The 24,292-nt window shown below is 42.0% G+C and overlaps 3 protein-coding genes across 3 annotated transcripts; all 3 read right to left on the bottom strand.

The window, feature by feature from the left end:
- Positions 1–391: 391 nt before the first annotated feature.
- EAF02_006447 (uncharacterized protein) lies at positions 392–1,338 on the bottom strand (the record flags this gene model as incomplete). The annotated part of the gene is made up of 2 exons (XM_038902495.1): positions 392–907; positions 997–1,338. The coding sequence occupies 2 exons, from the start codon at positions 1,336–1,338 to the stop codon at positions 392–394; spliced, it is 858 nt and encodes a 285-aa protein (XP_038757715.1).
- Positions 1,339–7,065: 5,727 nt separating this feature from the next.
- EAF02_006446 (uncharacterized protein) lies at positions 7,066–11,275 on the bottom strand (the record flags this gene model as incomplete). Its single annotated transcript, XM_038902494.1, has 3 exons — positions 7,066–10,091; positions 10,157–10,932; positions 10,989–11,275. The coding sequence occupies 3 exons, from the start codon at positions 11,273–11,275 to the stop codon at positions 7,066–7,068; spliced, it is 4,089 nt and encodes a 1,362-aa protein (XP_038757714.1).
- A 1,931-nt stretch (positions 11,276–13,206) lies between these two features.
- EAF02_006445 (uncharacterized protein) lies at positions 13,207–22,185 on the bottom strand (the record flags this gene model as incomplete). Its single annotated transcript, XM_038902493.1, has 1 exon — positions 13,207–22,185. The coding sequence occupies one exon, from the start codon at positions 22,183–22,185 to the stop codon at positions 13,207–13,209; it is 8,979 nt and encodes a 2,992-aa protein (XP_038757713.1).
- Between the last annotated feature and the right edge of the window lie 2,107 nt (positions 22,186–24,292).

Here is a 24,292-nt window from a genome sequence, read left to right as displayed (position 1 = left end):
TATATAAACGCTGTAATAACTTCAGGCCGTAAAAAAAAGGAATGGAAGGCATACAAGTGCTTTTTGTAAAACTCAAAAACTCAAACTATAAAAATGCTAATGATGTGTTGGTGTTTACCAGTGAGGAATTCCATTCCATCTAAAACGTCACTATATCACACCACCCAGATACCCCATTGCAAAATGTGATAAATAAAAAGAAAAAAGAGATGAATAATCTCTGACTCGCTGGCCAATATACTCCAATCTCCTATCCATCATGCATACATACATACATGCAATGCAATGCAAACCCTTATCCATCTGACATATACAGCGAAGTGATGTTTCATAATGAAAAAAACAAACAAAAAATGTCCTCCCAAAAACTAAAAAATCAGGAGATCATCCTTTAGAAGTTTGCCGAAACATTTCCTCTTCCAGGTTGATGATAACCTTCCAAAGTAGTTTGGAAAGGATTGGGTGCAACACCACCTTCATTCTTCATTTCGTGACCGGCAGATACTGGATCGTAACCTCCCATCAATCCATCATTCTCATCTTCCTTCTTGTTGCGTCCCCAGATTCTCCATGCGACGATGAATAATCCTCCGAGAAGAATGGCACCACCAATACCAACTACGACACCAATAACGGTATTGCGTGTCTTGGTTGACATACCCGTGGAAGAGGAGGATGAAGAATCACTAATGGGAACAGCGGTTGTAGTGGTGTATGCGGCAGGAGTAGTAGAGGTAGTGTATTCCGAGGTAATAGTACTTCCACTTGATGTTGAAACGACGGTTACGACGACTTGAGTTGCGGATGGGGTAATGGTGACTTCAGAGAAAGTGGTAGATGGAACGGTTGATGATGAAGATGTAGAAGACTTGCTACTCTTGGTGCTAGATGTTTTAGTCGCGGATGTCTGAGTAGTTTGAGCATCTTCGGTAGTTTGAGCAGGCCGTGGTTTTGGGCTGGTGTGGTTGCTGAAGATGTCGTTTCAGGAACAGATACGGGAGTTGTTGCTGCAGAAGAAGTTGTAGGAGCTGCAGTTGTAGGGGCTGCTGATGTGGTTGTTGGAGTTGTGGGTGCTGCTGAGGTAGTGGCTGAAGTTTCACTTGTTTTCTCTGCTGATGTGGTTGGAGTGGCAGATGTTGTTGGTGCTGCTGAAGTGGTAGTATCTGTATCTGCTCCGCTTCCTCCGGCACTGGTGGCAGCACTACTTCCACCTCCTGATGTTAAGGCACCGGTACTATCTGCTCGTCGATTAAAGACGCCACGATCAATCCAACCGGCTTGGGCAATGGCGAAGATGATTGCCAATACTGACAATAATCTTAATGACCGGGAATACATTGTGTGAGAAGATCGATCGTTATTCCCAGGTGTCAAACGAAAGATTTTGTTGAGGTAGATGGAGGAATGAAAAGAAAATTGTATTCAGTCTTTGGAATAGGTTTTTGTTGTGTGGATGGTATGTTTAAAGTCTTGTTACTGATTGATTGGTAAACTTGGCAGAATTGTGTGGAAATGTCGCAAATAGATGAAGAAAGTTTGATTTTTGGGTAATCGGTATGAGCGAGAGTGTGAATGTGAGTGTGAGTGTGTGTGTGTGTGTGTGTGTGTGTGTGTGTGTGTGTGTATGAGTATGGACGTGGATGATGTGGATGATGTGGATGTGAATGTGATTTGCCGTTGAATATTTCGTAAAATAGGAAAAGAACAATCTTAATGTTTTAGATTGTTGATTTATTGTTGATCTTAACGAAAGTACCGTTGATAATTTGGAACGAGGGGAATGGGGATGGAAATGGAAATGGAGATGGAAATGAGGGAGGGATGAATGAATATGAAAGAGAGAAAGAGAATAAATTTTGTTTAATGCTACTAGGAAGGTTAGGTTACATAGGAAGGGTCTGATGTGGGTTCACTCCAAGGCTCAAGGCTCAAGGCTCAGGCAAAAAACGAAAGAAAAAAAAAAGCAAGACACACAAGACAAACACAACACAGTGCACACACACACACACACACACATACAGATGGAGATGGAGATACAGATGACCGAATGATGGATTCGAGAACCAAAACTCAAAAGAGAAAAGTGGAGAAGGATCAGGAATGATGGAATTTCATTGGAGGGTAGATCAAGGTACCGTATCCTAGGTTGGGATAATGTAATGGAATGATGTGTGTGGTGTGGCACTGGCATTGCATTGGTGGAAGAAGGTTTAAAGAAGGTCAATCAATGATTAAGGATTAATAAGGGTTAAGGTTGAGAGTGAAGGTTAAGGTTTGAGAAGTGAAGGGTGAAGATGAAAAGTAATAAAGAGTGACGAGTGAAGGGTGAAAGGTTATTTAAGAGTTAAGGTTTGAGAAGTGACAAGTGAAGATTGAAATGAAAGGTTACTTTGAAGAGTGAAAGGTGATCAAAAATGTGACAAGTGAAGATTGAAATGAAAGGTTACCTAGTACTTTGAAGAGTAAAAAGAGTGAAGTATTGCCTAAGTAATAAGGCTTCCACCTACCCAATATTAGAAGGGGTTACCCTTCTCCTCAATAAGCCAACACTATCAACAATACCAACACTACCAACAACTAACCAAAATAGCTTATCCTCGGACTTCCTGTGACTTGCATAAGTACGAGGTAGTTACCTCACCTAGCATATCTACTACGATACATGTCCAAGTAAATCTATATATAGAATTTCTCAACAAGTTTTCAATCCTCAATATTCAACATATATAAATCATCAGTACTCTTCTCTACATCATCTCTATATATATTAATCAGATCTCTCGACAGATATCATTCTTGAATTGTTGATTGATGAATATCTTGTATATCTTGTATATCTTGTATATCTTGACGAGAGACGTTATCTTATCTCATCTAGACTGATAAAATTGCCAATTTAAGTAGGTACCTAGTATTCTTCAAAGAGGTCTCAGTTGGGATTCCATCCATCCTTTAAGGAGGCAAAGGATGGAGGTAAGTACAAAGGGAAAGGGTACTTTATATCAAATACGAAGTATTGATTGAAATCTTTCTTCCTTCCTTTCTCTTTCTCTCTCTCTTATAGATGATTTTAATTCATTCTTTCAAAGTCTCTCCATCTTTATCTTCATCACCATTTCCATCAATCTCTCTATCCTCCCCTCCTCCCCTATCTATCTATCCATCACCCCCATCCATCTCCCCATCCCAATTTCACATGTCTCATAACCTCAACTCGTATTTCGACCACTCGTTCGTTACAACATCCTCACATCCTCACATCCTCACATCTCACCAAGCTCCGTACACTTTTTATATTCCTTGGCCTTTTTCTGAACCCACTGATAGGTTATTAGGTAGACATTTCAATCATCAATCATCAATCATCCCTCATCCCTCATCCCTCAAAACATTTCCAACTCCCTCTCCCAACCAATCCAAATCATCTTACTCTTCCCACATGAATCTACAGAGTATTCAATCATCTTCCTCTGTACTACGTCATTCTATTTCCAGAACACGAGTATTGTATGGTACCACTACTTGTTTATGTAATGATGCGTTTGATTTGTTTGATTTGTTTGATATGATATGATAAGATGCCTACCTATGTAATACCGGTAATTGTGGAATTAATTCTACTTTCTCTCCCTTTTGATTTATCAATCAATCAATCAATCAATCAATCAATCAATCAATCAATCAATCAATCAATCAATCAATCAATCAATCAATCAATCAACCAATCAACCAATCCACCTCGAGTCCACCAAATCAAGTCAAATGAATTCAATCAACCCTCCAAACCATCTACTCCGTATCTACCAACGGATAATAATCCAACCCCGCCACGCCGAATGTCCTGCATATTTACTAAATATTTACTAAGTATTTACTAATTATTTACTAATTATTCACTAAAGATTTACCAACTACCTACCTACAGCACTACCTACAGCACTAAAAGCATCCATCCATCCATCCATCCATCTCCCAAGGTCCTCAGCACCATAGCACTGCACGCCACAAGCAAGTAACCTAAGCACCTTAGACTTATCGTAGGGCATCCATACCAATCATGGATACCTATGCACCAACAGTAAAAAGTCTCACTCACATGATCTACAGTACAATCTACAAATACCGATCCGGGAAATCTATGGTATTCATATCTAGGTACTATAGTAATCAACTCCGTTTTTCGGGGGTTTGGTTTCCGTATTTCGGTTTCCGGGTTATGCGATGTAATTGGAGTTGTTGTTACTATCTAGGTACTCCAGGGCTATCAGTGAGTGTTTCTACGGAGTAGAGGCTAGGTAGGTGGGTATTGGGGAGGGAAGATGAATATTTCTCTTATTCCGTTACAATTGTTTTGAGGGTTTTTTTAGTAGAGAGGAGAGAAGAGGAGAGGATAGGATATATTTATGTATATTTATTATTAATACTCTAGAATTTGTAAAAGTATTAAATAAGAGTATAAAGATATAAAGATATAAAGATATAAGAATTTTGGACGAAATAGCGGAATAAATTAGCAAAAGAGGCAACTTCAATACAGACCACTTCAAGCGAAACTAGTATAAGGCTACTTAACATAATAATTAAAGAATACGATTCCGATCAATAACTAAAGACTCTCAATCAATATAAATCCAGACCGAATCAATCCGATACAACCTATTCGAAACTCTTCTCATGGAAAATTAGCTCCAAAATCAAGCTACCGAAAAGCACCAAGCGAAATACCACTAACACCTTCTTTTAACTCAAAATTGGCCATAGTTATATCAAGTCCTACCTATATCGATTTAAGCTTTCTAATAATAAATGTATCTACAACAATATCGAAACTACTGCCCACCTTTTGATTGGATACCCGATATACAGAAAAGAAAGGAAAGAAATCTTCAAAAACCTACCAATATCTCAAACCAATCTACAATTCCTATTATATACGAAAATAGGCATCGAACTAGCAATCAACTTCATCAATACTACTAAATTGCTACAAGGACCTGGCATCTAGCTAGAGCCGAAATTCAAAACGAAATAGTTAAAGAAATAGATTCAATAAGCGAAGGAGAAAGAGCAATTAGAGAAATAGAAGAAGAGATACAAAAGAGGAAAGAGGAGAGAGAGGAAAGAGATGAAAGAGAAGAAAGAGAAGAGTAAAACCCTCTTCAAAACCTATTATATGAACTACATACAATAATAAGCAATATACCCCAGTATTTGTTTTCACTTCCCCCAATATTCCATCCCCATTATATATTTCAAAAGTTACTCGCTAGTGCCCTTATGGCCTAGCCGTCTTATATAGTCATGGACTAAAGCGGGACGTTAAATTAAATCAATCAATCAATCATAAGAATTTTGGATTTTAAATTTAAGAGTATAGTAGAAGAGAGTATAAAGTAGAGTATAAAGTAGAGAGAGACTCTTATTATCATCCCATATAAATTATAACTACTCTAATCATCCCATAACCCCCCCCTCAAATCATATATAGCATAACCATCACATCTACTACATCATACAATATAATATAGTATAACATCATATAACACTAGTATAAAAAACAACCCCCTCCTCACCAATAAACAGCCTCGACAGTATAATCCACCCCCCTCACTAACTCTCAATCTTTCAAATCTCAAATCTCAAGTTTCAAGTTTCATCTCTCATTTCCCATTTCCCATTTCCCATTTCCCATCTCCCATCTCCTATCTCCTATACATCAAAATATAAGTCTTAAATACCTGTAACCTATTTATCTAATATCTGCCTAAATATCTACCTACCTATAGCTATCCATACCTCCCTCCCTCCCTCCCTCCCTCCCTACCTACCATACCCCAACCATCTCTACACACCTCAACTCCTCAACTCCCCAACTCCTTAATTCTCTAACTTCCCAACTCCTCACTCCCCAACTCCCCACCTCCCCACTCCCCAACTCCTATACAAACACCCAAACTCAATTCTTTCTTTCTTATTCATCTAACATACTAACTAATGACTTACTAGATATTTGCTTTATTTTCCTCTTTCCTATTACGATTACAGAATAATATAATTCTCCGTACAGACCTCCGTACAGACCTCTATATAAACCTTAATATTAATCTTAATCTCAATATTAACATCATCATCAACTTCAACTTCAGATTAGAAGTACCTAGTAGTTTATGAATATATATAAATTTATACATACATTTCATACATACTATTGCATTACTCACTCACTCAACTTATTACTTTCCTTTTCTTTCCAAAAATTCCTTTCCTTTTTTCCCTTTACTTCTCTTCTATCCCATCCCACACTTTGAAGATCAGGTCAGATCAGATCTACCATTCCACCATCTCACCATCTCATCATTTCATCATTCCACCATTCTCCTTCTACACTCTCAGATACCGAGTTTGATAGGCTTGAATATAAACATGAGGTAGGTACCTAGATAGGTAGATAGGTATTCATTATACAATACCACACAATACCATACAATTCCCAATACCTCCTCCAATAAAATCCCAAACCTACTATATATCAGATTATGATACTAGCATATACACACACACACACACAAGCATCCAAACCCCCTCAACTTGACATTTACTTCCAATCACAATTCTCAATCCCAAAACTCCAATCCCAAAATCATAAATCAAAAATCATAAAATGAATTCTCAATACCACACATACATCCAAAAAACATCCAAAAATACATCCAAAAAAACATCCAAAAAACAATGGGTATCCTCCAACCAACTAACCAACAAACTAACAAACTAACAAACCCCCATCCCAGTCTCTATGCTAGAATGAGAACAAAAAAAACGCCATATTCAATCCTTCCTTTATTAAATACATATCCAACATTAATAGATCCTGCTTTCAAACTCTTCAGTTTATCCCGTATTCCAAAGATGAATCACTTAGACTCACGCATCACATTACTTCCATTCCTTCGACCCCTTCAACCCCTCACTCCTCCACTCCATCCTCCATCGCCAATTTAACCAAATATCCCTAAAGATATAAAGCCATAAGATAGTTACCCAGTTGATTCCCTCCTCTCCCTCTCAAAACTCATGAAAAAAATCATCATCATCATCAAACCCAAACTCAAATTCACTCTTATTCTCAATCTCAATCTCACTTTCCTCCTCATCCAAACTCCCCATCTCAACATCTGACCCCATTCCCATCCCCATCCCCACCCCCTCATACCCCCTCAACTGTTTCACAAACCCCGTATTCGCCTTCAACATCGCATACATACACCCCGCCATGGGAACCTGTCCATTCTGTTTCGATTTAATCAACGCAAGCTGCAATCCCGCCATCCACCACGGAAATGTCGATATCCTATCGCTATAATTTTTCCTCGGTTCGTATGTGGCATAAAGAGCACTCGCTCTCAGAAGTGCCCATGTTCCCGATTTCGATTCAGTATCTTGATCTGGCCATGCTGGAATCAATTTGCTGCTTGGGAGAGGTTTGATCTCGCAGAAATCTTCAAAGCATGAATCTCGAATCGGTGCAAAATCTGGTCGGGATTCGTCATCATCAGAATGAAATCTCTTAGATGGTGTTCTTCTGAAAGAACCATTCCATTTGTTCTTAACTCTAGCGATATCCTCATCCAATTGATCGAGAAGAAGTTTCCATTCCGCTGCTATTTCGATTTCCTCCAAAGTCACATCTTCACCCACCCTCACTTTTGCCTTGACTCTTTGATCCTTGTAGAATTGAGCCAAGCTGGAATCATATTGAGGTGGAGGAGGACTGATGCTTTTGCGAAGCTCATCAAGAAATTTGTCAGTTTGTACCTCAACCACACTCGTCATTTTATCAAGAATGTGATTTGTGAGCTTTTGCCTTTCACTTAAATTTTTGACCTTGTATGCTGGAATGCGAGGTACACCCACACTTTCCTTTATGTAATTCTTAACTCTGAGAAGGTGCTTCTCCGAGAAAATATAACCTTGCTTTCCCTGATCAACCAAATTGCTAAGCAAAGTTGCCAAAAATGTGATTTCAGGCTTATTAAGATCACCAATCTTGTACTCAATCGATTCCTTCCAAGCCGTACATTGACCCAGCAAACTTTGACACATATTGAAGTCAAAGCTAGCATTCAGAAATTTGTTCGTAGGATCAGAAGAGCCCTTGGTCAACTGTGCGTAAGTAGTTTTGTCTTGCTCAATGTAACCCTCTTTGACAAGATCCGGAACTTTGGGAACAGTCGCGTTAGCGAAACTTTCAACAATAGCACGATCCCAACAAACCCATGCAATATCTCCATCATAATCACCACCTGATAATTTATCGGCTAGGGCTGGATAACCTTTAGTAGAGAAGACGATAACATCTTTAAGATGCCTCAATTCGTGTTTGTTAACTGCAGTGACGCGTTGAATATCGCTAGGATAATGAGCAGGGTTTCTAGCAACGAGTACATCGATATTTTCCAGTTGAGTATCAGACAATCCAGTCTCATTGTCCACAAAACTTGAGAAATCCAAATGAACCTCATTGGGCTCCAAAACACCCCAAAAGTCTGGAACCATGTACACTTTGGTAGATTTCGCAACAGTGATATTGAGGCGTTCTTTCAATTCCGCACATTTCATATCGAAAGCTTTTTTAACCAAGTCCATGACAAACTGTAGTCTTCGGGGATCAAAACCAGCATCAAGAAGTACACTAAGTTTATCTTCATGCTTTGCTGGTAAACCTCCAAGCCATTGAAGAGTACCATTCTTGACCCTGTCTTGGAGAGAAGAATTTGTGAGCCGATTCCAACAACGAAGTTCTTGAGGAGAATTCAAAGCGCTTCTCAGTTCTTCCAACGATTGTTTTAACCCTTCTTTCAATGCATCCACGATTGCATTTTCCATCTTCTTTGGATTTGTGGCTTGATGCATGAGAATTGGAAGAAGCTGAGTATTTAGATCGGCCGTCTTTAAAGGAGCAGAGTGTCCCACAACTTCAAAGGTGCGATGGGAAGGATGATCAAAATCTTGGCTGCCCTTTTTTCCACGTTTCCATTTGCATTGTTCACCATATAACTCAATCCAATCATTTTCGATATCCTGGGTACGATCAACAACCCAAAGGCCTTTTGCTTCACCAAATCTGCCCTGAAATGCTGATGGTATGTATGACAACTCGAGTTTGAGAACTATCTTTCTGGCTAAAGCTAATGACATTCTACCAGCACCATCTGTCATAACGTAAGTCTTGCTGGAATCATTTCTATCCGGGTTTCTGATATCCTCTTTGCGACGAATCTGAGTCTCTTCAATGGTAACAGTTGCTCGATTCCTAGAGACAACCAAAGCGGTTCTCGCAAACAGCTTCATGTATGGTTGATGATCATTCTCTGAAGTCGGTCTGATACTATTCAGAAGTTCATCAACTGTCATACGAACAAGGAAATTTGGAGTGGGATTTCTCGTTCTACTTCCCTTGAAGAAGCCATGGCCATCAGTCGCAAAGAGAAAGGCACGATAGGGTAAGGCAAAACTATCCTCCTCAGCATCTGACTTCAAAGTGCTCTTCTTCTTTCTTTCGCCGCACTTGACAAAATATGATTTGTAAGTTCTACCCAAAATTTGATGATCTCCATTCACCAGCCAAGATTTCAAAGCGTTCCATGCATCAGGATCTACTTTTGCCATCGCGGAACTCTTTCTTCTACTCCCCAAGTCGGGTATCGCAATTTCAAAAAACCTATCACTACCGAATTTTCGTTCGAGACGGTGAGTCAAATCCAATCTCATAGGTTTCAGCTGAAAGGAGAGCAGGGGTCTCGACTCCTTTTTGTTTTCGAGCAAAGCAGCGGTAAAGACCACTCCATTAAAACCTCGAATGTATCCTTTCATAGCAACCTCCCAAACATCGGCTGCACATCTTTCCGGAAACTTTTTAGCCTGAAGAACCGGAAGTGCTTTCAACATATTCCAGAGTTTATCATATTGTTCCCACTCTTTAGTGTATGGCAAGGTGAATTCGGCCATCGAAACCTCGACGAAGAGAAACACGCGAGTAATTTCATAACTGACAAAGAAGGGAGCCTTTTTCAGGCAATGCGGTAATATTGCTACAGTGAAATATCAGCAACCTTGAGCCTGAGTCGCAATGTCAAAAAGCATTAGGTAAACTTACGTAGAACTTCATTCAAGCACTTCTCTGTTTCTCTTTGATTTGTGTCATTCATGATCTGCTTGAATATCTCATCGGCTGATTCCTCCTCCGTGTCATCAAACATACCATCAGCCATATCAAACTGAGGTCCAGCTTGCGACGGCATATTGGTACCAAAACTTTCCATCACTTGGCACACCCTCTCGGCTTCAATAGCATCAAAACTACTACCGAAATCAGAACTTTGTGTTCTTGGCCCTTGATCATCCAATGAGTGGGGTTCTATCCGTAACTTCATGATGGGCTCCGGTTCTGGCTCGGTAGCTTGGGTGTTAACGAGAGTGCTACTACACCCCTGTGAGAATATGGTCGATGCATTTGTCGTAAAACTTGTATTCCCATTTGAGTTTCCATCATCTTTCAGAGGCACCGTTTTGTATTGATCCGTATCTGTAAATTGGGACTTTGATACGTTCCATCGCGGCAATGGAGGGTTAGAGAGACCTTCGTGGCCTGACGACTTGGTCGCCGGCCCTTTCGCCTTTTTCATGCTGGGATTAATACTAGGAAACGGTTCTAGGCGATGCTTGCCTTCGTTTTTCCTAGCGGAGCTGAGCGGAAAAGGAAGAGGACTGTCGTCAGGCTTTGGTGTTTCCCCAGCTGAGCGGAGAGACGTGTAAGCTTTCGATGAACTATCTTGGTGTGAACGACTTGCTGTGATTGCGTATTTGAGATTTAGAACTCTCAAAAATTCCTCTTGTAATTTCCTTCTTTCGTCGGATGTTATTGGACGTGGCCTATGGCGAGTCTTGTCAGGTAAAACGCCTCGATCAGCATTAACTTTAATACCCACCCACCATATAGCTTGTGAGCTTGCGCATCGAATGTTTCAAGAGCATCGAGCAGTCCACCTTTGTCCTTATAATAGAGGAACCTGATTCGGGCCACAATCTTATTGACACATTCCTCCTCTTCCGATTTACATTTTAATTGTCGCTGCTGGGGTGACTCGATCTTGTTCACCGGAAGCCTCAAGTCCCATTTAAAATTGCGACCCTCAAGAATATGATTGATTCCATCTGTGTTGCTGCTCTTCCCGAATCTGTCTGCCAAACTTGGTGTCCTCGGTACCGCAGACATTGTGCGAGTATTCTCCTGACAAGTATGTGCCAAGCGCAAGTGCTTTCCCTCCCTTCCCCATATATTAAAAAACCTTCGCTTTGCGCGTTTGCAGTCCCCAATTCAAAATTACATATGTCTTGATTGGGTTTCGCGCCGTTTCGTGCAGACGGACAGCTACGTCTTTGAAGGCAGGGTATTCTGTACGTCTAAACGAATTGTTTTTCGAAGATAAGAAAGATGTATGGATGCCCATATGTCGGTAGCCCGAAAGGATCGCAGAGTAGTAGCTGAACTAGTTGGGCGCGAAACAAACAGGACGAATGCAACACAATTGCGTTGTCGGCAAGGCTGAGGGGAACTGGTTGGAGAGCAAACGAAGTTTATTGAATTGCGGGAACAGCTACGAAACAGTGAATTGCATGAATCAAGACAGGAATCAAATGAAATGCAAGCAAGCAAATGACGATAGAAAGGAATGGAAAACCTGCGATAAAGTAAAACAGATAGCAAAAAGAGATAATAATCGAAACTATGCGATGCAATTGATTGATCGTGCCATAGTGATATTTTACCTGGTTCGGGTTGACTGATTAAAAGGCTTGAAGGGTGTCCATTTGTGGAGTATGCATTGTATTAACGCAGGTGGGTGGGTTATCAATTCTAGCTGATCTTTCCCATGAACATGAGGGGATACTATACTTTGAGAATATGAAATGAGGATATACTATCCGATGATGGGATTTGAATAATCCCGAGGCATGTAGATGCCTATTAGGTGGACAGACTCGGTAGGTAGTTGTAGTCTTCCTGATATCTGAGGACTATTTACAAAGAAAACTAGGCTCGGTACACAGTCTAAGCATTCCGGCGTTGGGTAGAGCGACCCCTCCTAGATCTTCACGAGCTAATAATATCTAAGTAAGAGCACAAAGTCAAGCTACGCCGTCTTTATTTTAGCGTCCAAATACTCTAAAAATCCATTCTCTTAGTTTCTTCAAGGCATTTATTCAAGGTTCACTCAATTGTTGCACATCTGAAGATTTCGGCATTGTTACTTTCGAGCCTTAGCACCGATAGTACCCATTCCTCAACTCCAGAGCATTTAAACCACCAGCTAGATAGTTAGTATAAACTAATAATTATTTTGAACATCTTATTAGTTGGTATACCTACCCTCCCACCCTCATTCATAACGAAAAGATTAGAAGAGAGAAAAATAAAAATAAAAATACAATAATTCTTACTGGCGGTTTTCTCGCCCAACAATGAAAAGTTATACGTATATTAAAATAGGAGGCGAAGAGATCGTAGTTCTCAAAAACGGGAGATATGAATTATAAATTAGTGCTTTGGCTGAACAAAATTAAACTTCATATACAAACAACGAGTAGACATGAGAGACCTTCAAGATATCAATTTCATCTCAACCCCCCTTCCCCCTCCCTTTCATAGTCTGCATCCCTATCAATATTCCAAACATCAGTAACAATCACTTCTAAAAAAAAATCATTCAATACAGAAAATTCTCTTCATTCGCTCACTCCCCCTATCTATCTATCCATCTACCTACAGCCCACACCTCCCAGTTAACCTCCTCCCCCTTCTATACTATAATACAAATCTCACTCCACTTTCCCATTCCCCCATGACACACACACAATTATTTTTCCCTTTAAATATCCCATCTATGTACTATCAAAATAATCACTCCCACAAAAATATCGCTCCTTAGAGCGAGTCCATCTTCGAAAAAATCCCACGAAAAAAATCCAGTCAAACACCCTCCCCCTCTCCCCAACATCTAAACACCTTTGCAATGCACGCTAGATGAAACCAAAGTATGACACATAAGTAAGCTGTACAAAAAGACAACAAGAATCAAGGAATTACATATTCCTCTACTTTAATTTTTCCTCCCATTCTATGTTCTTCCCCCCCAAGCTTTCAAATTACAACCTCCCTAGTAACGACTTCGCTTTTTTTCTCCCCTCAATATGTGTTACCTCCCCTCCACCAGCGTCCGCATCTATATCTGAATCCTCATTCAATCCCCGCCCATGGTCAATCAAAGTTGGGCTGCTTCCCACTGCATCCCTAGGATTAAGTGGATTTTTCTTCAGCCTCTGCAACGTATTTACCATGAATGCGCCAGCCGAAGAATGAGGCCTTTCCATTGCATGTCCCTCAGTCCCACCACTTCTGCTAAAAGGTCTTAACGAACTTGCATCCCCATCATTTTCCCTACTTGCCGGGGTCATCGTGAATGATGCTTGATAGGGGGGTCTTGAAGCTTGTGAGATGCCAGAGTAAACGCTACTGGATCCACTTGCGGGAGCTTCTATACCATTCCGGCTAGATGCAAATGATTTTCTTCTCTCGCGACTTTTTGGTCGGTCAGTTTGATGGCTCAGTGATCGATCGGAATGACGGGTTTCTGTTGGACTGATGGCAAAAGTACTGCTCGCATCGCTATTATCATAGGAGTCCTCGTTGCTGGATGGAGGCTGACTGAGAACAACACTGCTCGTAGCCAATTCTCTCAAACGACTTTGTTGTGCTACGGTAGGACGATGTCTAGTAAACTTATTGCCTATGATGGCTCCAGTGTGCGATATCAATGCGCGAATGACATCCTTTTTGAGAGCTAGGGCAAGGTCAAGGTTTGACCAGGTTTTATTTCGGTATTCAATCGCGGGCAACCGGAAGACAAAATCATGTACATCCTCGATATTCCGGTCACCTTTACCCTTATAACTGAGACAAAGAACCACACTAGGAATTTTGACGTAAGCGAGGGTCATGTACTCAGATGCACGACTCATCATTTTGGTCAGGTCGTCCGATGGCTTCTCTTTATTTGTCTTGCTGCCACGAACACCAAATCGCTTGCCTTTGGCATCTCCATTCGTTGACACTGGTTCGTTCATTATTGAAGAAGTTCCTGATCGTGTTACCGTTGGTTTCAATGATTGACCGGACTGTAAGCTTTCGAGTGAAGGCTTCTTTGAAATTGTCGTTCTTGTCGATGATCCTCTCCTCGACGCCGTAGAATTCTTGTTGGATTGGAAGAGTCTAAAATGATGACCGTCACCACTGTAACCTGAAAGCATACTGCTCGCTTTGCTTTTTGTAGATGCAGACGTTGTTGGTCTATATTCAGAGTTCATTGTTGGATGTAATCGAAGTTCCAGTGATCCTGCTCGAGTCCTCGATGCAGAGTCGGTATTATCCACATCAGTAACATGTAGGTTGATAGAATTACTACCCGTGGTGGTATCATTTTCATCTTCATCGTCATCCATAGGCATCATGTTTTTCACCATGAACGGAGATTTATTTTTCGTGGCATTCGAGCTCGACTTGTCGTCATCATGTCCGGGAAACATGTACTCGAAAAGTCTCTTACCAACCTCGCGCTCAAGCTGGATCTTCATTGGGAAAAGGTTGACCTCGAAATGGTCCATGACCGGTATACCGGCAATAGCTTCCAACATGTACCAGTAAACTCTCAGCATTTGTTGATTTCCTCCCTCGTTGAATGCTCCACGTTCAGCAGCATCGGAGTATGGAGCAAACATCTCCGGATATATGGCATCCGGCATCAGATTGAGCCCTACAATGTTTCCGATCTGCATGAGATTGATATGCGAACCATCAGAGTTATCAGTTCGATCATACTCGGCACGTTGAATTTGGAATTCCATCAAAGGTTCGTTGTTATCACGAAGAAGATGCCAGACGATTTGGTCCGAGGAGATGTTCCATCTTAGAAGACCGCTAGTTTGCGTAGCATCATACTTTCGCTGAGAAGTTGTGATGGCCTTCATCATAAAGAAAAGTTCATCTTCACAAGCGGCAAGATCTCGATCCAACATAATTCTATCTTCCCAACCCTTTTTATCAAGCGACTTTGCATGGATTTGGAATTGCGTTTTGATCTCATCGAGCTGTCTAATCCGTTCTTGGAGGCGAATAACCATCTCAGGAGCCCCACGCAAGTCGCTGAAATCGGACGCGAGCATAATCTTTTCGAGGCGTTCATTTCTCGTCTTTTCAAGAGGCTCGCTATACATAAGCAGATCTAATACAATAATGTACATAGCATAATATTGCGATGAGTTACATAGAGCCTGAACCTTTGGAAACTCTACCCATAGATTGTCGATGCGACTCTCCATTCCATTTGGACCGGAAGCGTGGCCATTTTCGTTACTGATCTCATCGTTGTATTTGAGACGCAACGTGTTGTATTTTTCGTAGCGTAAACTTGCAGAGGTCTTTTGCACAACACGTTTGAATCCAAATGGATCAACTTGGAAGTCGAACATAACTTCCATCGGTACCCAAGGAGGCCAAGCTGATCCAGCGGTGGTACCATAGCGACTGTTGGAATACAACGCCAAAAGCTGAGATGAAAACCATTTTTGGTGTGTAACGAAGAATTGCGTACCGTCCATTTCGACTGAGAAGCGACGTTGTACAAGACCACTGACATCATCAAATATACGGTGGTTATCCATAACCTCGACAACTTTTAGCTCCATCCCTTTAGCCGTTACCATTACGACAGACTTCGGATTCTTCTCACTTTGAAGTTGTATCTGCGGTGCGATGAGTCGGACATGATAACTGTTTTGTGGTGTGAATTCGGAAGCAATGTTAGAAACTAGTTGATCAGTTGACACTCCTTGCATAGATTCGTGGCCTTGAGGATCATCTGCGTTGACAAATTTTTTTCCGTCAGCCAAAATCTCTTTGATACGATCCTCAACTTGCTGTGTCGCTGCCACATCTGGCACATCTGGCGTTTGAGCTCTGGACGCGGATTTCATAGAAGGTTCTCTTGATTGTGCTTCAGTCGGCCGGGGGTTCTTGGCTTTGTTTTGCTCTTCGACAATGTCAAGTATGAACTTTACTGCTCTTCGAGATAGATAATACACAAAGCCTCGTCTTTGGCTGACTTGGTGAATATAACGAAGAATGATGTTTCGCAATAAATTATTCCACTTCAATTGCATGTTATGGATGACGAAACGGTTATTAAAATCACTGACGAAATCACCAGCGGGAGAATTGTCATCAATCGCTTCTGACTCGATACCATAGTCATCTGTTGGACTTTCACCTTCACGACCAGCATCTTCGCCGCCATCAGGAATGATTCGTGGATCATTGGTATTCACACGCTCCAGCATACCATGTTTCATCGATTCCAAGAAGATCTTTTTATTGCGCAAAAATGGGCCATGAATACTCAATTGGTCATATTTAGCTTTGAGGGTTGGATTTTGCGGGTCTTGCGAATATGCCCACTCGGCTGACTCGAGGGCTTCTTGGTGATCTTCAATTTGCTTATCAAGTTGAATCAATCGGTCATTGATAAGCTGACATTGAACTCGTCGTGGATCGTCATCTTTGCTCATGATGCAGAAGTGTGTTGGTTCGTTACCGAAAGGACTTGTTCGCTCTGGATCGCCAGCAATATTGTCACCGTGGTCTGTTTGTCTGAAATATGTGAAACGTGGAGCAAATGCCAAAGGCAAAATCTTCGTTTCTGGGTTTGCTTCGGCTGGAAGTATCCAGTCTAATTCAACGAAATCATCCATATCAATCCAGGTAAAATCATTGTCTGGGATATCGAAATGTGATAGATCTGTTTGACCTCGTTCCAGTTGGGATACCAAAGTAGGGGCCGACGCCTTTTGAAGATCTTCCGGTGTCGTTCCTGCAATACTAGCAGAGATGGCACGAATATCTGCCGACAGCAAATCTAGTTGTGCTCGATGTAATTTCATGGCGCTTGTTTTGGTTTGAGTGTTTCGGCCTTTGTCTTGTGTCATGAACTCTTCTCTTCGTTGATGCATGTCGAGCATAAAGCTATCTAATCTCATTTTGAGACCAGTAGCAGACACGACATCTTCAGAATAGTCCTCTGCATCTTTATGTTTGTATACGTGGCTAAGGAACAAAGGTGCGAGTAACAGATTGTACTTGATTGTGGCAAGATGTCTACCAAATTTCTTGCTAGACTTCTCGATTCCTGGCCACAACGAACCTTGTCGAATTGGCAATGACATAGTGCCACCAAACATCGACCACCAAGAAAAGAAATGGGTGAAAAATCGAGGGGTGAGATGTACAGTGTTGTAACTTCTTGAAGGCTCCACATTCGATACAGACCACTCACGGTCAACGGGTGCTTTGACTGCAATCGACATATGAATGTGGTGACTACGGAAACCACGAAAAGCATCATATTCCTGACCTGGTGGACCTTTACAGTATTGAACTTCCTTTGTCACTACATTGTAATGCGGCTCGAAGTCGAAAGAACGTGTCCCATCGTCGAGATCTCTCTCAAACATAAGACCGACCAGCCACTGAACATTGCCGGATAGTTTCATTACTACTTTTTTGAAAGTCGCACCATGCGTGAAGCTGTCGGAGCTCAACACGCTATCATTATCCGTCTGCTCTGAGGCAGTGGCGCGAGCTTGATGGCTGAAATCAGGTATAGCAAGGATATACTCGCCACTATCCACAGTGATGAATTTGCGTGGATCATCATCCCGGCATACACTCAACCGCACATCGTTGCGCCAACACATAAGAAACCCAGCACCATCTCCGGTGACAATGTAAGGATCTCGAGTTCCTTTTAATGTGAAATGAACATCTCCGTCCCCCTTCCATGAAACGTCAATTCTGGAATGGAAACTAAGACGAAGCTTATCCCAAAATCCAGTTCTTTCAGAAGGATCGACTTGTGGTTTTGTAAATGTTTCAATGACCATCATCATATCCTGAATGGCCGGTTGATAAGAAGCACCCCAGGTTATACGTGTGGGCAACCCAGTGTTAATGTTGACTTGTATATCCGAATAGGATTTGACAGGTGAAACTGTCCTGCGCACATCTATGGCAAATCTTCTTGTTTTTGACGTTCCTGGCTCATGATTAAGTTGGGGAATGATATCGACTTTTACATGACGAACAGACTCCGGTCCTCGAAACTCTTCAGCTATAACAAAATCCGTCTTGAGGGACCAAGCTGGCATTCTTGGTGACTGGCCAGCTTTGATTGCTGGAACGTGCAATAGAGGTAATGGGTAATCCCGCAGCGTCACTCGTGCTTCTCCCATATCGATTTGGACATTCATTGGCATAAGGAGTGAGTACTGCATATCTCGCGGCATACCTTTTCCCATTTTATGAAGAAAATCAGGAAGCTGGCTCATGGGGAAAGATGGTTTATCAACCGTTATATGCAGGTCACTAATTAAAGTGCTCATCAATGCGGGTCGCTGTGGAACTTCCAATATATTTTCAGTTTCCTCCATATCGTCAGGTAGTTCGTCAGGTCCCCAAAAGACGCCACGTAGATTTTTCATGCCATCCTTTGCAATGTCATAAACCCTGTCGATTCTTCTCTTCCAGCTCTGGGCGTTATGGCGTCGGAGCCTATCATGCGCTTCAGAGACAGATATTTTTGCGGTTCCACTTATCCCGCATGTTCCTTCAGGATCGTAACGGAACTTCCGGCCTCGTTGAGTTCTAGGTGAGCGCTCTTCCTGCAAGTCATCGCCCGCGCTCTTGTGTCGTCTTGAGGAATCTTCCTTGTTGTTGCTACGACCACGAGGATGTGCTGATCTGTTCCGGTATCGATGCGTGTCTCTGCGCATTTCTTCCTCTTCAATCTTCTTTGCTTTTACATCGAATGCCGCTTCTCGTGCCAAGCGTTGCTGTTGCTCAATCAGACCAGCTCTGTATATGGCACCCAGTTTCCACTCGAAGGCTCCATCTTCTACCTCGAAAAGTAATGCTTTACTACGTATTGACAGTCTTGGGATGAGCTTCGGGCCTTCTGGATGCTTATCGAGAATGTATTCGTTAGTACCCGTTTTTATCCGATGGTGAAGTTGTTCCACAGCTTTGAGTGTATTGACAACGTTATCGACAATTGTGTGCAGAACGAGCTGATGCGGTACCGCCAGCCTTATGGCATTGGTTGTGATATCTATTGTCTTCTCTTCGTGCATCTCACCGGAACTACGCATGTGGCGTTTTTCGCGAAGGTCGATTCTAGCCGACTTTATGCTGGCAATTCTGGCCCAAACCCTCTTCATTTGAGGAGCCTCGGCATACAAGCGAATTAGCTTCGCGTGAAAGAAAGGTGCCGACCACCTGTGGCGACCAGCGTCGGCGCCATATATTTGGATCATTAGCTTGGGGTCCGATGGCAGATGAGCCTTGATTTGGATCAAGGTAGATCTAAAGTCTACGGTGACCAACTCCTTGACCCCGAAAGCAAATTCATGATCATCTTTTCCAGGCCACGCGAATCCACCAGGGGAAGTCACAGGCGATAGAAGTGTGGAAGGATCGGATTTCCATGTTGATGCTGATGCACTTGCTGCCTTTTCGTCTTCTGCAACGTCGGCACTTGTGCGAACAAAGGCCTTCATAAGCACTGTCAAAGCCACACCGCAAGCATAGTGTCGATACAACGAATATTGCACCAAAATGCTCTTCACGTGCGAGTTGAGATGGAATATTGGTCCTTGATTGTCGCTCGAAGTTGAGAGAGCAACCTCAAATTTAGGAATTGCAACAAATGGCTCTACTTCCCATTTTTCTGTTGACTCGACGACAAATGCTTCAAATCCACGAACGTGGACTGCTAATCGCCTACCATCAGTTGGGTGCTGATCGCGCCTTTTTCTAGGTGAGGGAGGCATGGTAAGGAATATTTCAGGATCCGGAGTGAGAGAACGACTTCCTGCACGACGACGAATTCTTCTTTCATTCGACTCGACTTTTTGGGCTCTGTATTCGGCCGTCCAAGATTCTAATTGAATTGCAACACCCCGTGTGTCATCTGCTATCGATGCATCTATTCCAGCGACTTCAGCGCTGAAATCAGAGCCCTGTAGTTGAAAATGCAACAACCAAGGAGGTAGCGCACGGATAAAATTTGGGTCTCGAGAACTTTTAGAGTGAGGTTTCTTATCTGGTTCAACGTTGAGCCTGAGCTGGCGAACGATTTGGCGAACACCGTCACTAATCTCGGGTCGAACCATATGTACCGAAAATGTTTGAACATTACCCGTAGCGACAACATAAACTTCTGGATTAGCACTGACCGAGACTTTCAGATCGAGTGTTTCAATTTGAAGCAAGTCAAATCTAGATCCGGAGCAGGTTTGGTAATAGAGATCCTGGGACTGTAGTCGTAACGTAGATCCAAGACTGTAATGCAATTCTCCCACCGCGGAATGCGAAGATTCTATATCCAGAGATATGGAGGATATAGAAGATATGATAAGATCGAAATCATCTTCGTCTGCGGCTTCTTCCACAGGGGGTAAAGCAATCCGAAGAACAGGCTCATGCATCGATAATTTGACATTAGCTTTAGGTAACAACCGAGATATTAGTATGTGTCTTTCGGGTGTGTTATTCTTCTTAGATTTTGGCTTTGATTTTGTCATGGCTAAAACAAGGGGGAGATGTCTCGGATCAAGATCAATAGAGGGTGATGTAACGACGGCATTAGCGAACAAAATATTTGCGTTTCGCTCGTCCGCACTGTTATCCGCAGCAAATTGAACGGTTTTTGATAGAGATGTAGTTCGAATTGTGGTAGTTGCCATTGGAACATAGACTAGTCTGTCGGATTTTCCCCGACCATCATCAACTCCGATAGAGATAGAAAGGGCCGCAATAAGAGCCTGATGGGCAATATCTTTGGAGGAAAAATACATTCGGTGGGCGGGAGACTTTTGATCCAAACGATGAAGGTCCACTCCGACCTCCTTCATAGAAGCATTGAGATACATTGGCGAACCTGAAGGTTGTATTGACGTAATTTTCTTACTGAATCCAATGTAGCTCACTGCAAACTGCACTTCCTTTATACCCCGAAGAATAGAGCTCGCAAACTCTTTAGAATCCGACACCGTCTGGACAAGATTTTCCTCTTCGCTGCCAGGCCTTTCGAGTTCCCCGACAACGCTTGCCACAGATATCTCCTTGGGTGCAGTTTTTGCGTCCATGGATTTGCGCGGTTTGCGACAACCCTTATATTTGTCTATACACGTACTTATATCGTCATATGGTATATGGACTCGGCCTAGCTTCAAGGCGATTGCTGCTTCTCGCAGACCATCAAGTTCCTTGTACAGTATTCCGTGTATGTTCAATGTAAGGTGATCCAATACCTCCAAAGAGTCCCCTCCCTCTGGTGTGAACAGAACGCTGCGGATGGTTAGCATCCACTCCGCTGGACGCTGGTTACTGTTTGCCTGCTTCACATGTGTAAACATCCTTCCACGATCAACTGTTTTCCTCCTGGTATCCACTGCCATTGTAAAACTTCCCAACTGTATGTTACCAACATCAACTATGGTGACCGACGAATTCGAGGCCACGACATCCACCATGCGAATCCAATTTATATTTCGGTGTAAACGTTTAATTCGATTCTTGATGCTCGTAAGTTGCTCCCACATTTTGCTGCGCTGCGGCTTGAAGGAGGTGGCACGCCGAGATAGTGGTTTGATCTCGGGCTCGACCTCGCGACTTGAGCCATCCTTCTTTTCTTCTTCCACCCCTCCATTCTCCTCAGGGATGCGTGCCGATTTGTCTCCATCTAAAACCTTCAGATCCAGAGTAACTGCCAGCTCCGTCAAAACAATGCTGAGCCATGTCGGTTGTGCGAAGGTAGGTCGATGGATGTTTATTCCCAGACCTCGAATCTCAAGCTTGATCCCATCTTTCGGGGTAAATGCGAGTCTCCTCAGGGAGAAGTAACCGATGCGCTGAATAGATATACCTGTTATAATTCGTATTATGGCGAAAAGTACAAAGGAGGATAGGTATAGGAGGACTATCACCCCAAAGATGAAGGTGGGATTTAACAATGCCATGGCAACTTAAGTGTCAGTCGCAAAGCGCCATTCGCATAGTTTCGTGGCCGGCATACAAATAAACAAAACCCTCAGACTTCCTCCAACAAAGATACTTTTGATATTAGCAAGAAATTAAATGCCATTCGCGCGTTTTCATTGCTGAGAAAGTATTGTAAATGAAGTTCCGAGTGGGGAATTTGGGCAAATTGAGCTCAAATGTGTCTAATTGGAATTTCCAGCTCCCGAATGTGTCGTCTGAGCAAGCCAGCAAATCAACCTTATTGCGTAGGTAGGTAGGTAAGCAAAGAAAAGAAAGCTACAAAGAGTTTTCGAGTACTAGGTACGTATAGATAGAATGATAAAAAGTTACTGGCTGATGGATTTATTTCCCTTAAGCTATTTTTGTAATAGTTTCCAAGCTAGTAAAATAGGTATTAGGGAGGGAGTAGGCGCATCCGCTTTGTAGTAGCTTACAAAAGGGTACTTACTCACGGTAGATACTCGTAGGTACTTTATACTCCGTGATGGACTCTTGACCGTTGACGATTACCTACCTGGGACATACATACATAGGTCGGTCTCCTTTATATCGTGTTTGTGAATTGTGGATGGATGGATGAATGAATGAATGGGTGAATGAACGATCATAAAGCGGGCTGTTTACTTTTCTAGATGAAATCGTATCCTCAATTCATATTGTATACTAGCTACCCCGTCCATTTTCACCGGTATCTGTGAATTTATGAACACTCCGTATGCATGCGGCGTATGGATTGCGTGTAGAACCTTGGAACGCGTAGAGAATGAACTTGGATGAATTCCTGACATTGTTGGTGGACGAAAAGGGATGAAATGATATTGATAAGATCCAATTCGGCGATAAATACCCTTTTCTCCGTATGGGCAATTATGGAGATGGATCAGAGAAGAAGGGAATGGCAATCTCGAAGTAATATGGAGGAATATCCAAATATCAATGTGGGACTGACCCAAATTTATTTATTGTTTGCAAAAGAAAGGGTTCGTTTCGGTCACAACTTCACCAGATCCCCCTTGAATTGACTCTAGAATTTGTTTTGATTCCCTGGGCTCCTGGCTTATGTTTCAATCATTTCTAAACAAACTGGAGCAACTTAAAATGACGATATTTCAACTTGGCAGGGGATTTTAAGACTTCTCCTGTCATATGAAGCCGTTGATCAAAATACAACGTTGAAGCGTATATGTAGGTAGGTAAAGTATAATAATAATAAGCATACTTACTACCTACTCCTTCTCCTGCTTGTAATACGGTTCGGGGTGGACGAGATAAACGAGACACCAAGAACAAATTTCCTTTTTTCTAAAATCAATAATCAATTAACAGATCAATATTCTGCTTGAAAATGAAATATATATGTTAAAAGCCAACAATTGAATGAGATCTCAAGTCTTTTATTCTTGTCATATTATTCACACTTATCGTGAGTGAATGAAATTATACACCAACCTGTACCTGCCACATGAGATTATATACGAACGACTATACACACGACTATACACACGACTATACACACGACTATACACACGACTATACACACGACTATACACTACACACGACTATACACACGACTATACACACGACTATACACACGACTATACACACGACTATACGCACTACATAGACTAACATACGAATTGCTATATGAGCTAACAACACCATTGATCAGTTGATTGTACTGCTAGATGTACCTATTAAAGTAGCTATTTTGTATCTTAAAAAAGTATCAATCCTACAAGAAATCGACAACGGTCCAATTGAGTTTCGTTGTCAATCCTGAGGTCACTTAAGTATTTGACAAAGTAGGTAGGTACGACTCCCTTAAGCTCCCCAGTTCTTTTGTTGATATCGCAATTGCAAACTCCCCCATCATCTATCTCAACCTATAATCCTCTTCTCAAAATTTCTATTTAACACTGCCACTCAACATATCTATTCATCGCCAGGGACTAGTAAACCACACCGTGCCCTGAAATCTGTTCACTCATTCCTCCTCACCATCTCTTACCTTTTCATTTCTAAGAACAAACCACAACGCGTCCCGAGATCTGTTCATTTAATTCCTCTCTCCATTTCTGACTCACG

The sequence above is a fragment of the Botrytis sinoallii genome (genome assembly GCF_014898435.1).
Source record: "Botrytis sinoallii strain Bc 23 chromosome Unknown BSIN_010, whole genome shotgun sequence".
Classification (NCBI taxonomy): Eukaryota; Fungi; Ascomycota; class Leotiomycetes; order Helotiales; family Sclerotiniaceae; genus Botrytis; species Botrytis sinoallii.
The sequence above is the reverse complement of the archived record's forward strand: the minus strand, read 5'-3'. Positions and strand labels throughout refer to the sequence as shown.